The sequence below is a fragment of the Gasterosteus aculeatus genome, chromosome 2, assembly GCF_964276395.1.
Source record: "Gasterosteus aculeatus chromosome 2, fGasAcu3.hap1.1, whole genome shotgun sequence".
NCBI classification, from domain to species: Eukaryota; Metazoa; Chordata; class Actinopteri; order Perciformes; family Gasterosteidae; genus Gasterosteus; species Gasterosteus aculeatus.
In genome coordinates, this window is record NC_135689.1 from 15,623,253 (window position 1) to 15,638,409 (window position 15,157).

Here is a 15,157-nt window from a genome sequence, read left to right on the forward strand (position 1 = left end):
CCTCAAGTGACCTGGAGCAGCCTATATTTTCAATGATATAAATGACTTCTTTATGAAAGGGTGTGCGATCTTGTCATGAAATATGTAATACCTTGGCCCAGGATCAATAGACCTCGGTGCACACAAGACGACAAAGAGGAGGAGATAAGCCGGCGAGGACTGACGCCACGCCGCACGCAGAACAAAACTCCCTAGGCCGATTCAAAGAATGGAGAAAGGCTCTGGCAACAAAGCTCAGGGAGGTTTTCATTCGTCCTAAAAAGAAGAAAATCTCACTCAAAGTAGGAACTGCCCCTGTGGACCTGGTATCAAAAGAAAAGACAAAAGGAGGTTGTGCATTTCTGAAATAGCCAGAGTCTCGCACTTTGTTCTCTGAGGACACCGAGCAAGGCCCGAAACTACTGTAAGTGATGCAGCGCAAAGGAACGGTGTTCACTGCACTTGGCCCACATCAATTATTTATGAAATGCAGGTTTTTGTAATGATTGACAATCCAATGATTAGACGAAACAGACATAGACCCTGTAAGTCAGACGAGAGAGAGTGCAGACTGCTTTTTTCTCCCGTTGGCATGACTTTATTTGAAGAATCTGACCAAAACCAGGCAAAGTGACCTCCAGGAGACACGCCGGTCACCAGTTGGGTCTCAACTATTCGCTCGGCATTATCAGGAGTCCTTTGGAAGTCGCTGCACCTTTTCGTTCCGGCCAAATTGTGTTTTTTGAAGTGTTTTCGGATTCAGATTTCAATTTCAAACACAAGCCTCCTTTAATCAGATCTGATTGAAGGAGGCTTGTGTTTCTCCGTGACCCCCGTGTGACCCTCATGTGACAAAAGGTTCTTTACAAAGGTGCAGTCCGCAGGATCACATGTAATGTGTAATGTAATGTAATCACATGTTAGCGTGTAGCGGAACGCAATGGCCAACGTGAAAATGCTTGTGGTCGATTCGTTTTGTAGAAACATGACCGGGAAGTGGACCCGCTCCATATGTAGATATGAACTGCTCATTCTGAGGTAATGAAAACACAATGATTTTTACATTCGGGTTATTTTACACCAAAGAAAACCTTCAATTTCTGCCAATAAATCCACCTACACACTATTCCTTTAAAAGTTTTGTCAACACGGTTTTGTTTGACATGAGGCAGTGTATTTTCATCTTTCTAACTCCCAACCATTCTTCTTCATTCAAGAGCTCCCTAAGGCATGGCTCAGAATTCAACAGAATAACATAATGATTCCACACAGAGTCCTTGATGTACTTGTCTGCAGAGTCATTAATTGATTGCATTGCATTAAGCCTGTGCCCTCTTTTTTGGGGGGGGGGGGTTAATTCCATGTTGCAGAAAATGGGTTTTATGAATACCTTCTCCGTAATTTCTGCATTACTTTCTTTGTGGTAATATTCAATCATTGTTGAATGATTTGAATGATTTGCCATACTAATATATTTTGTGAATTAAAGTAATTACCTTCTATGTTAGTGAATAGTTTGTAGTGATCAGTGAGTTGTAGTTACTTCAAGTGGTCCTAAGCACTTACTTTTGACTGAACAAAGCTAAGAGGCTTTATTTCTTCCACATTGGATGAACCATCACTTAAATTATATATATATTTCTCTGCTCTGCCCCAAAGACTATAGAAAACACACGGTCACTAGATTATTTTCCTGCTGTAAATACTCAATCAAGAACCCAGTTATATGCAATAAACTACACTGCCGCAGTTGCTTAGGGAAACTCTGGGAGCTTTTCCAACAATGAACTGTATATTTTTCGACCTGCTGTTGCAGATGTACGTCTTAAGCAGGAATAAATGGGCTTTGAGCTCAGTGCCACAGAGTGTGGAACCCAGAAGATATTTAGAGACGCGCTATTGGTGCAATAAGAAAATTGTCAGACGATACCGGCCTTCTCCTTTTGAGGTTATGACATTGCACGCTTGTGTCGTGTTTGTGTTCATGGTTGGACTGTCCAAGTGGAACCAACCATGTGCTCACGGTGGTGTACCATATGAATGAAATGGCGATGGCGAGGAAAAGAGTAAGGCAACGGCGTGAACGCGTGTTTGACTTTAATATTTTTGGTTGTGCATTTTGGGAGTGTTTTAGCAGTAAGGCAATAGTGATTTATCAGTGGAAGCGCTGTGCCAGTTAAAATCTGTTAAGGAGCAGGAGAGTGGGAGGATGAGAGCGGCATGCTAATGATGCTGCCACTGTTTCATGCCATGGATGAGTCACCCTCAACATGGGGGAGCTAACATCCACTGTGTGGGTAGCAACACGTACAAACACACACACACACACGTCTTGACATGGATGCAGATGTGCCAGTGCCTGACGTCTGTGTTATCGGTTGGTCAAAACTAAGACCGATACGTTAACTGCCAGCAGGCATCCTCTCGGCAACTTTAGGTGATGTGTGATGTTCTCACAGAGTCGAAGAAACAATTTCCTTTTGCGTGCCGGTTTTTCAAAAGGTAAGAGACACACAGTTGTGTAACTCTCTTGGTAATTGGCTTATAAAAAACCTCATGTGGGACATAATTTAATCTGCTTTCTTTCTCACACACACAAACACAACCCTTGAGATGACAGTTGCCATCTGTGGAGTTATTGTTGTGTTTTTAAACAGCCTACACATTGATTTCACAAAGTACTGACACATAAACTTACTGACGAATACCTGACTTGCTTTTACGCTGCCATACTGTGTTTTCAGCTTTTATTTGTCTGTTCTAGCTTTTAGTGCAACATTTTCCACAACTGATCAAATGGCGACGGATGAAACAAGGTTTAGATTAATTGCCACGACAGATCCTTCCTGTTCTTATGCCGACTTGGACAAATGACTGAAAGTCAGGCTCTTTCACATTATGCCTCTAATAAGCTGAATAATAACTGATATTAGACAAAAGAAGCCCATCTCAGCCGAAGCATTTATACGTGCAATTGCCATAATTTCAGATAACTTTTTTCTTTTTAACAGTTTGCTTGTTATATATCGGTCTCCGGAGCATTCATTCAAGTGTGCAGCTTTGTCGACTGGCATCGAGACGCATACAACGCGCACACACAAACGCACTGCTTGTCTTCCCTCTATACACTGTGTGTGTGTGTGTGTGTGTGTGTGTGTGTGTGTGTGTGTGTGTTTGAGCAGCAATAATGGCAAACAGATAATTAAATGTAATGAGGTATAATGTGGGTAATCAGAATTAAGTAGAGGCATTATTAATTATATTGTCAAGACGCGTGAAAAGATGCAATTATCCTATGAGTCATCTGTATTATTTTGCTTATTATATACTTGCTCTGGCAGCTTTGTCACCACTACTCTTTCACATGAACATGAAGACATTTTCCCCAGTAAGCTGATTAGGACACAAAATATGTGCAATTAATCTAGTGAGACTCAATACTTCTATCAGTTCATTTTCTTTACTTTACAAAGGTACTAAATTCCAAAGTTGGAGCACTTGCATGACTGAAGGTCTGCCCCCGCTTGGGTCCTAATGTGGCTGAGCAAAATAATACTGCTAACCTGGGGGGGGGGCCATAGGTCCGAAGGGGACGTAGTGAGACAGACGTCGTCCATTGGTCCGTGGAGTTGGTCCTGCAGTTTTGAAGCCTCTAGTCGCCATCCTGGATTTTGGCATAAGCCAGCTTGTTTTATGAAACCAGTGAGTGGAGGTGACTATATATTTGTCGCGCAAAGGAGTGAAGTAGAGAAGCGTCCTAAAGCTCTGGCAGAAATCTGTCAACCACGGGAACCACGCCCTAAAGAACCATCTGCTTTATTTTCTATTTTACTCTAAATGGACCAGAATTTACTAAACGGATCGTATCGAAGAACTTTAAAATATAGTGATTTGAGGGTATTAAGTCCATGTTGTTGATATTTATGGAGTTAATAAATGTCATTTTTCCCAGTTCCTTACAAACAAAAACTTTGGCTTTCCTGTATTATTTCCTTCTCTCAACTATTTTCCTATTTTGTCTCTAAAAAAGGTATCTTCTGATCTACTAGTCTGAGAGAACTAGATCTTCATGAGCTTTAGTTATTTAGCTAATAGCAAATAATCAAAAGTGCTGATTTTGCCCATATTCCAAGGTGATGTCTCCAAATGGACCCAAAGTATTGTTCCCCCTGTATCTGCTCAACGATGCACTTTGGAATGAAATATAGTGTCAAACCACTTTGTTGGTTTTAAAAGGTCCTAAATAAATAACGTAATTATGAGTAGTTTTTCATTAATACAATATTGTTCAGACAACCATATTGGGACTTCTGACCCTGTTATTGATCAGTGCCTCTAAACCCTTTTAAGGCCCTTTATGAAGTCCCTACTTGGTGATTACAGGGTCAAGACCTATTTTCTGCCTCAAGCGTCTTCTGCCCAAGTTGGCGCTATTAGAGAGCTTCCTTTCTCACTTCATCTCCTGCCCTTTGAGCACAAAAGAAATAACCTTCAAATTCATCCTCCTCTGAAAATCGACACCCATTTGGCCTCAAACTCTCACAATGAGGCAGCTGCCGCCTGCTCTCCGTATCTCGTCTGACTGTCATTATTTCTAAATTCCCTCTAAATTACTTTCTTTCTTCTTCAGCAGTTTCATTTTATTCAAATGACAGTGTCCCCAACTGAATCAATTTTGCTTACCAATATGTCATCCTCACCCCTCGGTCCCCCACTGACTCCCCCAGCAGTTGGAGCGGTAAATTGAATCCAAGACAAAACTTTGTTACTTTTCCATGATGAGAATGCAATTTTCAGGTGTGAATACCCAAGTGAGGAAATAATCTTCCACTTCTCTACTCTTTTTGGATTGAAATTCAGGTGATGGAAGGAAGAACAAAAACAAACCCTCCATAAAAATAAAAAAAGGCAAAAACATGTGTAAATACCCTTCATGTGGATTGAAATTCAAACGTTATCGTCTACAATCCACCACAGAAGTCTAGTAGCTTTTTTTTCTGTTCAATCCTTCTTTCCAAGATAACATATCTTTATCTTCCACTTGCTGGTGGGCAATTTATTCTCACAGATTTCAAAGGAATACAGTTTGGTTTTCCTCGAGAATGAAGAAGTATTATTAACGTGTGCTTTGCACGTTCCGCAAGAAACAATTTCAGTCGCGGCTTCAAGGCTGCATTTGCTTTAAGTGGTCTGTCTCTTCAGCTGCAGACTAACAGCAAAACCATCACAGATCATTTTGATGCATTGGCTTCGATGCCTTTTTCTCTCAGTTTAGTGTTTTCCAAAAGGAAATGGAGGGTTAAGCCAAACAGTTAGTTTTCTCTTCGCTACGCCCACACTAGGTGACTCGTGTAATTGTGAGCCAAAAAACCCGCCACCGACTCTTCCCTTACAATGCCCTGCTTTTGTTTACTCTGTTAACAAAGCTCTAAAACAAACTGCCTCCAAAAGCATGCAAATTGGTCTCCCTGTGCCTCCCCCGTCCTTTCCCTTTCAATGACACAAAACGGCATCCGGGCATGTTCGCCCCGAGGAACCTCCACCCGCTGTAACCCAGGTGTCGAGTGCACATTATCAACGCTGAAGGGACCATGTTGATCGGTTACAGCTGGCTGGGTTAGTTTATTTTTTTCCCCCAGAAGATCTGGGAGAATTTCAAAAATGTGACATAAAAGCGGAAGACAACAAGCTTACGTGCGTGTGGAATAAGAGCGACACGCACCCACCGGTGTGCTCGCCACTCGGCACAGTCGCTCTTCAGTGACTCTGGAAATGGAGTATAATTTGACTTGGGGGGCCATTTCATTGTTCCCTCTAAGCTTCTTAGCTCTAAAATATTCATATTTCAGGCGAGGGTGGAAGAAATCTGTGACGGCAGCAGAGAGAGAGAGAAACTGGGTGGAGGGGTGTGAGGAGAGCGGTGCAAAGAACAGAAAACCGCACTTTAACTGATGTTCTCTTATAAACAACTTTCTGGCTGTCTTTTTTTTTTTTTTTTTTTTTTCCACTGTGAAATACTTGATGGCAGACCCGTCCAACTAGAGGCAAAGCGCTTTCTCTGTTGTCGGCCCCAGCTCCGGCTGCAGTGGAGGAAGGAGGCATCAATAATATAACAAATATAATCTGGATGTCATTCAATTATTTACAGGTATCTTAGACCTATACGCTTGCTGCCCCTTGTCAAAAAAGAATTGTTAGCTTGGTTAATTTAAATTAAAGAAAGAAAAGAAAAGTAAACTCGCTAATGTACTTTAGGGAGGTAAGAAATGACTTTTTTCCGGCTTGTGAAAAAGCAGTCCTAGATGTTAGGTATACACGGTAAAAGAACGATATAGGTTATGTGTGCATATCTGAAAAAACTTTAATCTCTTTTCATTAACTTCACAAGGTCAGTTGCGTTGCTCATTGACAGCTGTTCCTTGGTTGATGAAACATTTAAGAATATTGCTTCTTTCTGTGCAAGAATCCACGCTAAACCAAACCGATGGTAAGCTATGATGACCTCAACGCAGCTGTGAAGGTTGTAACAAGTTAAAATACAGATTAGTTTGAGGAGGATCAGCCTGTCAACTGCAAGCCAATGTTACAACTTCATAAATCAAGTCGCAGATTGGCTGCACATTTCCTATACATCGCAAAACAAGATATTTTGATTTGAACATGATGTAATGAAAATAATTGATCATCCCCCTTTATAATAAATTACATTAAACAAGATTATTCAGTTGCCCAAAGCAGTGTGTGAGATCACCTAAATATATTAATGTGAATATGCCATTAAAACCATGTCTGTGCCCATTCAACATAATAACTTGTCAACAAGATAGATATGATTATATCCTCTTAACTGTATACTGCGCACAGAGGGGTTCAATGTTTCATCCTCACAGTGTTACTGTGCATGCGGTCGGGTCCGGGACACTGTGGAGGGTACATCTTTGTTCTGGCATTTAGACGACAAACCTTTAATTGAACAATAATAACCCCTGTTATGCAACACTCTGTGAGCAAATGCGTCAGTGACAAGCTTTAAGATATTTTATTTATAGTAAAAAACTAAAAAAAAAACTGAAGGAGTCACGAGAGCCTTTTTGAGAAGCACCTCAATCTTCCATCAACAAAATAAAAATATGGTTCACCGCGGTGCACATAATGCTTGTAAGTGGAAAGAATGAGCGATGACAACAAGAGGAAGGTCGGTAGCAAAGAGGCCGACAGAGCGAGCGATGGAGTCAGTGCAGCGCTGTAATATCAGCAGAGCACGAGCCGTGCTGCACGTGGGCTGTACAGTAGCCTGGCAGGCTCCCGCTGTTTGCTGCTTTAAAAGACAAACCCGCAGCTGAATTGATATGCTAATTTGATTGAGAAGCCGTGGGTGGATATGGAGAAGGTTTTAAACCCGCGCGAGAAAGACCGGCGGAGAGAGAGCGCGACAAGAAAAGCGAGCGAGCGAGCGAGAGGAAGGGAGAGAGTGGGAGTGAGAGATGCGATGGAGAGAGGGAAGAGGTTGAAATGAGACCAATGGGAAGGAGTGGGACGCGGGGAGAGCTCAGCGTGGCTCTGCACTTCAGGGTGAGAGTTTACAGTCAGTCAGCGAGCGGTTGTCAGTCAGCTGTGTGTCGTAAGTGGCAGCTGCAGCAGTCTTTGACAGCACATCTCGACACGTTGACTTGTTTTTTAAATATTTGTTCACTTAAAGGTGAACAAAATTATAAAAACATTAAATAGAATTAATTGATTAAGCGCAGTTTCACAGCTGATCATCTGTAACAATATCATTCTTAACAAAGCAACTGCTGACATCAGGGAACCCAAAACTGACGATATAACCTTTTTAAGAAATGTACTTTTAAGAATCTAACAATGCAAAAAAGGACAGACATTTGATGCCAACTCATACTTGACAACTACAACTATAAAACTCAGTTTCAAATACGACATTATTAACCTTTTATAACCTTAAAAGACCATTGGATTTTACATAACTAATATTATAATGGTAAAACAAGGTCATAGGTAAACAAAGTTTTGGGACTTCTATGTGGACCTTTGTGCGCTCAGAGGGACGAAGTTAAGTGCCACTTATTAAAGCCTGATAGAATATTCAGTTAATCGGAAGCTAAATGTCTCTGTATAGTGTGGTAGAAATAAGTGCCACAGCTGCTATAAGGGTGGTGTGCAGAGATTAAAAGGAGGAGCTGTCGTTGAATCCTTGTAATGACTTCAGTCTAAATCCATAGAAAAGTCATCATCCTTGTTGTTTGTAACACAATATGTATGTTTATGTACAATGGTATGTTTTAATCACTGAATGCGTTCACAAAAATAGATGCATAGAAAATCATATGGTATACAATACATTGTAATTCTTAATATTTGGTTAAATTACCAATCCTGTCTCTTCTTAAGTATTTCTTGGACCGTTAACCAAATTTTGGTGGATTTTGCTGACTTGATTTTCTAAAGAAATCAACACCTGAAATGTTGTGTTTACCCGTTCCTTCAAAATAATTTTGTCAGCAAGAAAACACAGCTTAACTTTAAACTTAAACAGCCCTCATACACTCATTGTAAAATGCGATAGATGTTGGCTTCATACCTTTTAGAATCGTTATGCGTCTGACCCCGTGCTTTGGGTAATCCTCTTTGCGACTGTGCAGGCCGGTGACGTTCTTCCACAAAGTGGTTGACGGCACGCCAATGTCTACCTTATTAACATGTGCCACCCCACGGGGCCCACGGGGCTAGGCTCAAAGCCGAGAAATACAGACCCTGATCAAATGAATAGGGACACATGGGTGGTGTGTTTTCTGTCTGTGCCGTAACTCTTCCTCTCACTGATCCTCAGAAACAACCAGGATCGGAGGCTGCTCTGAGAACAGTCGTCATCCAGGAAAGGAGGCTTCTTGTCGGCGTCCACAACGGCTGGTGTTTCCTCGACAAGCCTCAAGTGGTGGTGCTGGAGGCCGCAGCGGCAGGGTCCAGAGGTCGAGCCGACAGCACCTCCAAACAGAGCGCCCCGGTGAAGGACAGGTGAGCGGACGGGACAGGAGGTCCGGTGAGGGCTTTGCTGTCGGCCACATGGAGCGGGTGGAGCGATATTCGGCACTCAGACCAAATCCGCAGATTCCAGGGGTGCTTGTTTTTATAGCGTTTCATCAGACTTTTTCCGGCGCTGCTCTTCTTGCATGTGGACAAGTGATTGGAAGTTTATCCCGGGGAGTCTGCAAAACTATCACACATCGTGGGATGAGATTAGCTTATTCATACAGTGGTGCCATTCTTTTTTGCTGTAAAGACCAAAACTAAATGTATGAATGTGAAAGCATATCTGAATATATCAACCAGTTCGTCCTCTTTGTTGGGGCGGGCTGTGAAGTATCTCCACTATAAGTTTAAAAATGAGATGAGGATGAAAACAATGTGTCATATGTGTCGTGGCCTTTACGTTAGCCGTGTTATGTCAACCCAATCAGACGTGTGTAAAAATGACAACATTACACAAAATGAGGCGACACCTTGTTAAAGGCTGGTGTTCACCCTTTGTGTGAAGTTCAGAGATTTGGAGAGTCAATTTAAAAAAGAGCACTAAAACAGTTCCTTAGAAGGCGCAACACGTTGGAATGGATAATAAAGTAAAATATGAAGGACCACTGATTTAGAGAAAATAACGGATATCAGTCTGTCTCCCCATGTTTGCTGTCATTCTTTACTGCACAGATCAGACTGTTTCTCTCTGCAGACTCTTTGAAATCCCTAAACCTCCCTATGTGGGACTGAAAAGTACTATTTGTAAGTTATTAAGCTGTACATGCTTATCAATTTGGTCGTGTCCGCCTGCTACCACTCTGTAATTAAATCACACTCCTCCATTGAGAAAGACCATAAGATTATAGATCCATCAATTCCATCCTGCTCAATTTAAATTGGGTAAGTAGCAGACAGTCAAACAGACTGAAAATGTAATCTTAAATACATCAAATGTATGCCGCTTTATAAGTAGTCCGTTGACCTTCCACCGTATTCTGTACCACGCAGGCCTCCACCCTCATAAAACGGCTTTGCAATACATTCCAATACGTGCCGGTACTTCATAACAGATTGAGGAGATGCCGCTGCCTCTGCCCCCTGAGTTTTATTGAGACACGATCCCGCTCAATGCTAACCTTGTCGAGGTGGACGCGCTGATGTAATGTCACCAGCGGCCTCCTTACATCAGCAGGAAGGCATGTGGACTGAAGTACGTCACCAACAGAGATTTAAAGCTAGAGAGATACAGAACCAGAGCGGGAAAACTGAAAGCCGCCCCCTTGCACCACAAATCACGTAGACATCCTACATCTACTTTAAATTCCAGAGATGAGGAGCACGGAGTATAATTTGTAGGAAGTTCCACATAGTTTCGGTGTTGAGGCACACGCCATTGTTTTGTCAAAGTTGAAGTAACCCTGAATTCAGGTCCTCAGTTGTTACTTAGTTACCTTGTTACTCCAATGGTTCGCTAGCGCCTGTAGAGAAGCCCGATCCCACTTATTGTTATATTTTTGGTACATTCCAACTTGCTGGTAAATCGCTAACGTAAATGTTAAAAGCAAGTACCTTTGACCTCCACCACTAAACAATAACCAGCAGTTTAAATCAATTGTCAAGCAGAACTGATTCGGCTTAGAGCATTTTTCTCAGACAGTATGCAAGATGATGCAACAATAACAAGAAATTGTGTAATTCTAATGCTGCAAGTTCTCGTTTTCATAATGTAAAGACAGAATGATAAAACCTTTTTTAAATGGGACTCAATTTCTTTTGTCCACTATGAAAAGTGCAAGCCTGTGTGCTAAAGCGCATGATAGAAGCACAACGGTGTAAAGCCACCGCGTTCTTCCACTCCGTCAGTGTTGACATCTGATTTTCAGAACAATTAAGGTGGATATGTATTGTGCTGTTTTGTGAAATGATCGAGGATATGGACTCTTGGGCAAAGTACTCAATCCTGTGTTCAATAAGGTCAAACACGGCGAAGAACGTGCAGTCGAAATGTAGAGACGACGCTCAGACAGTGGAAGCTGTTTGCCGTGTTTCAGCGCGCGTCTGAATCGAGATGTATTGTGTTTGCTACTTCAAACGAGACACGAGCTGATTATGAGGATCATTATACGGGTCTCTCACAAGCTGGGGAGTGTGTGCACAAACATGGGAAAGCATAATCTGCCAGCCAACAATCTGGGCTCTATTACTGTACCACACAAATAACAACAATAATCACCATTGTCAAACTACGTCAAACATTATTGGTTCAGCCCTTTTCTGTTTTCGGAAGAAGAAGAAAGCGTTTGTGGGGAATCTGTTCAGTTTTGATAACGGGGTCGACAATGGTCACGATCTTTATCTTTCTTTGGGTGCTGCCTTTTGAAAGCTGACCGACTCACGCGTCACGCCGGCCGCTTCCAGGCGGCAGAGGAAGAGGGAAGCAAAATGCGAAGCGCTCGCCTGTTCCCCGTCTCCAGAGGGTCGTCCACAAAGCGGAGAAAAGAAAAGGCGCTCGGCCCCACCTCGTGACACGCCGGCGCTCCGCCGTATGCTTCCGCCTATGGTGTATGCAAACTGTGAATGACGAATACCAGGCGTGCTGTTCCACAGCTTACACGGGAGACCAGTGCTCGCCTGTGACAAATCAGCAAGCGAGTGGAAATCCTCCCAACAGTTATTTTCCTCTTGAAACATTTTTTTTTTCTTTTTAAAGAGATGACACAATTAAATATTATTTTTGTCAGTACGTAAGAGAATTAAAGCACACAGGTTGCAAATAATGATGCGTAACTATTGCTGCTTTCCTTGCATCTCTCTCTCTCTCTCTCTCTCTCTCTGAACATGTACCCATCACTGCTGTGTGTGTCTGTCCTCAGATCAGCACTCTCCACCCTCCCTCACACGCTGGGCCTCCGCGGCAGCTTGGAGCTCAAGCTGACCAATCATCACGCTTTGGCAATTGTCTTCCAGCTGGAGTGGGTCTTCTCCGCTCCGATGGGCCGAGAGACGATGGTAAGGGTCCTAAAACAGACTTGCCTGAAATGAAGCTTTTCAATGAAGCTCATCTTCCCTTCATTCAACTCAAACTGGTGGACACAAGCAATAATGTCTGTATTAAAGACACCTGCAAACACACACACATACACACACACCCTAATGTACTCTCTTCATCCAGCATTTGTCCTCTCTCCACCTCTCTTTTGAGAAGCACTCCATCCACATCTCACCTTTTGTCTCCCAGAGGAAATTACTGAACGCTTCCTCCGCCACAAGTCCTCTACAAACAAGCCTGAGATAACAATAGGTGTCAGAGGAGAGAACCAGAGGAGATCAAGTCCTGTTTGACCGGGCATTCGATCCCACAGAGTTCATATAAAGCTTAATCTGAGGGGTATTTCATAAAAACACCATCCCAACCTCTCTTGAAACTTTGCTCACCAAAACGCATTGTGTGCACCCTCACTGAAGGTTTTTCCTTCCTCATAAACATTTTGAAAATGCATTTTAAATGCTGCATTCTGTACATCTTCTATTACCAGCTTGCATTCGTATTCTACCTCTCCACCCATCCTTCATTGCAACATATGTTGATGTGTTACCGCCACCTTTTAGTAGCACAGTGTGAAACCATTGGCAGTATTGTGCACCCCATCACGCCATGAGTGTGCACACGCTCGTGCATCCGCGAGCAAGTCCGGTCAAAAACCGCCACAGGAAGTCCGATAGCCAGCCCCCCCCCCCCCCCCCCCCACAGCCGTGGTGTTGGTTACAACTTGTCTCACTCCCACATTTTGGACTTAACTTAAAATGCTCTGTCTTCAGCTGGAAAAACAGTGACCTCAAACTCCTGGTTGCCTGGGTGATCGATGACATAATTGACTCTACAGACAATGTGCATGACTCACTTTGATCCGTCAAAAAGCTTACTGCGTAGGTCTGCTGTGCAACCGCTGAAATGCAGCTCCTTTTTAGGCTTGTTGAGAGGCTTTTGGGGAATTCAAACAAGCTGTGAGTGTGATGATGCTATTAGTTTTTTCCCACTCAACGTTAGAGTGAGTCAAATAGAACTTTAATTGGGATTATAATGCCGTCCTCATTGTCCCGCTAAACTATTTCATTATGAGATGTACAAACAAGAGCCTGACTGATGAAGTGGGAACGGCTCATACTAAAGCCAAATGTGCAGGACAGAAATCGGACCACATATTCAGGGACATTTATCTTTTTTTTGTTTTGTTTTATGTATCCTATGCAATAGCAATTTTTTCAGTTTGCGGGCAGGTGTTTGCATTACTAGAGACTGAACAGCATGCAATTGTTGTCTTGGGTCACCTGTCAATAAAAAGTGATGTCATAGAAAGTAGGTTTCAATCAGAAAAGGTAGAAATGGAATGAACCTGTACAGGGTTGCGGGGGGTGAGGGAGGGAGAGTGCTGCCCAGCCATGGAACTGATACCCGGGCCCCTCAATGCTGTGGGGAGGCCGCAGTGCCACCACGCCATGGCATCGCTTCACATAATTATGCTCAACATGTAACATCAAATTGTTCTCTACTAGGCATTCTCATTTATTTGTATCCTAACCTTTCCCCCCTCTGTCTGTATAAATTGCAAAGAAACAACAGTAGCTGGCACCTGGTGCAGACAGACACAGTCAACACCCCCCCAGGGAGATAATTCTCAAATTCAAGCAGCAACTGCTCATGACATGTAAAAAAAAACCTCCGAAAGACTGGTAATTATGTGCGTGGGTGGGCCTTCAACACTTAACGCATGCCAAGGCTGGGCTCTAATTGTGTTACCACGTGTTATCCTTTATACAATCAGGGGTCACCGGATCACCAATTAAAAGCAGCAGCAAAACAACCAGCCACTCGGTAGGAGCGCCATGGTACGTTGCATTTATGTATTAATTCACCCATTCTTACCCCAGCAACCACTTGACAGCTAATCGCTCCGTTGTAAATGGACAGTGTTCCTCCCTTTGGTTTTGCACCATGGATGAGTTGTTCCATGGATATGTTTGTATGCAATAGATGTTGTTTACGGTGAAAACCAACAGTTTTTACTGAAGAGGTTTTTTTTCCTGAGCAGTAAAAAAATATCACAGTTAAAGCGAGAAGCATCTTTGTTGCATACAGTTTGTTCATGTAAAGCTGCTTTACTGTTTAATACCCAATTAAGAGAAAAAAAACCTTATCTTAACATATGATCTGAATTATCAAGACTATTAACTATATGTATAACTGAGAAATGATATTCCAAATATCTGGAATTTAGCTGTAAACCCCACTTATGAGGAGGCTCGCAGATCTAGATCATTATTGAAAGTGCTTCATATGTTTTTGTGAACAACTTAAACCCCTTTCAGGATGATAGACCTTTTTTTTTTTTTTTTGGCCTAGTGATGACGCTCAATGGGAATTTGGGGCAGTTTCAATTCGTCCTGAAGGGGCACACTGATTGTAAGACGTTGTCACAATCGATCAAACTCCACATTGCAAGTGTCCACCGGCTGTTGGCACATGATTAGATTTCAGAGGGTCACCCAAGTCCAACTGAACCAACGGACTTTGCCATTCCCAGATTCTTTCCTTGAGAGCAGATATTTCATTTGTAGGATGATTAATCCTACTGTCTTTAAAGCCGATACTTGGTGGAAAAAACAAAGCCGGTTGTCTTTGTCAGGAATTAAGTTCTAAAAGCCTCACATGTGCGGTACATAAGAGTCAGTACACGTTTGCGTGCGTTTATGATTCTCTCCGCTCAAACAAAGTGAGCGAATGTGTCTCGGCAGTCGATCATAAGTTGATCTCTGTTTCAGTTGCATTCTGCCGGCATCTTTCCTGTCAGGAAACTGTCACTCCATTGCTGCCGGCATGGGAAGCAAGTGGTGCAGTTCATCAGTAAACACGGAGGGAAAGACGGAAGAAGGAATACGAGGAAGGTGGAGATATTCTTTAGCATGCCCATTGTCACATCTGTGCACACACGGCCATTCTCTGGGGAAGCTGTGTGCTTGTTAGAGAGACTGGGCTCACCCGGCCAGACGGTTTGTTACACAGGACCATCTGAGAAGGGAAGGGAAGTCATTTTCAAGAAACACTTGGCAAGTGAATGGTTGAACCATCTGTCAATCAAATTCTAACCGA

At 42.7% G+C, this 15,157-nt stretch overlaps 1 protein-coding gene across 7 annotated transcripts in view; it reads left to right on the forward strand.

Moving 5' to 3' along the window:
• Nucleotides 1-15,157, forward strand: part of nphp4 (nephronophthisis 4) — a 118,931-nt gene that overhangs the window by 30,555 nt on the left and 73,219 nt on the right. For all 7 annotated transcript variants that reach the window (XM_078093777.1, XM_078093762.1, XM_040193297.2 and 4 more), the window contains 2 exons: nucleotides 8,828-9,012; nucleotides 11,883-12,018. In XM_078093777.1, coding sequence (XP_077949903.1) covers nucleotides 8,828-9,012; nucleotides 11,883-12,018 — 321 coding nt within the window. The remainder of the gene's footprint in view (nucleotides 1-8,827; nucleotides 9,013-11,882; nucleotides 12,019-15,157) is intronic.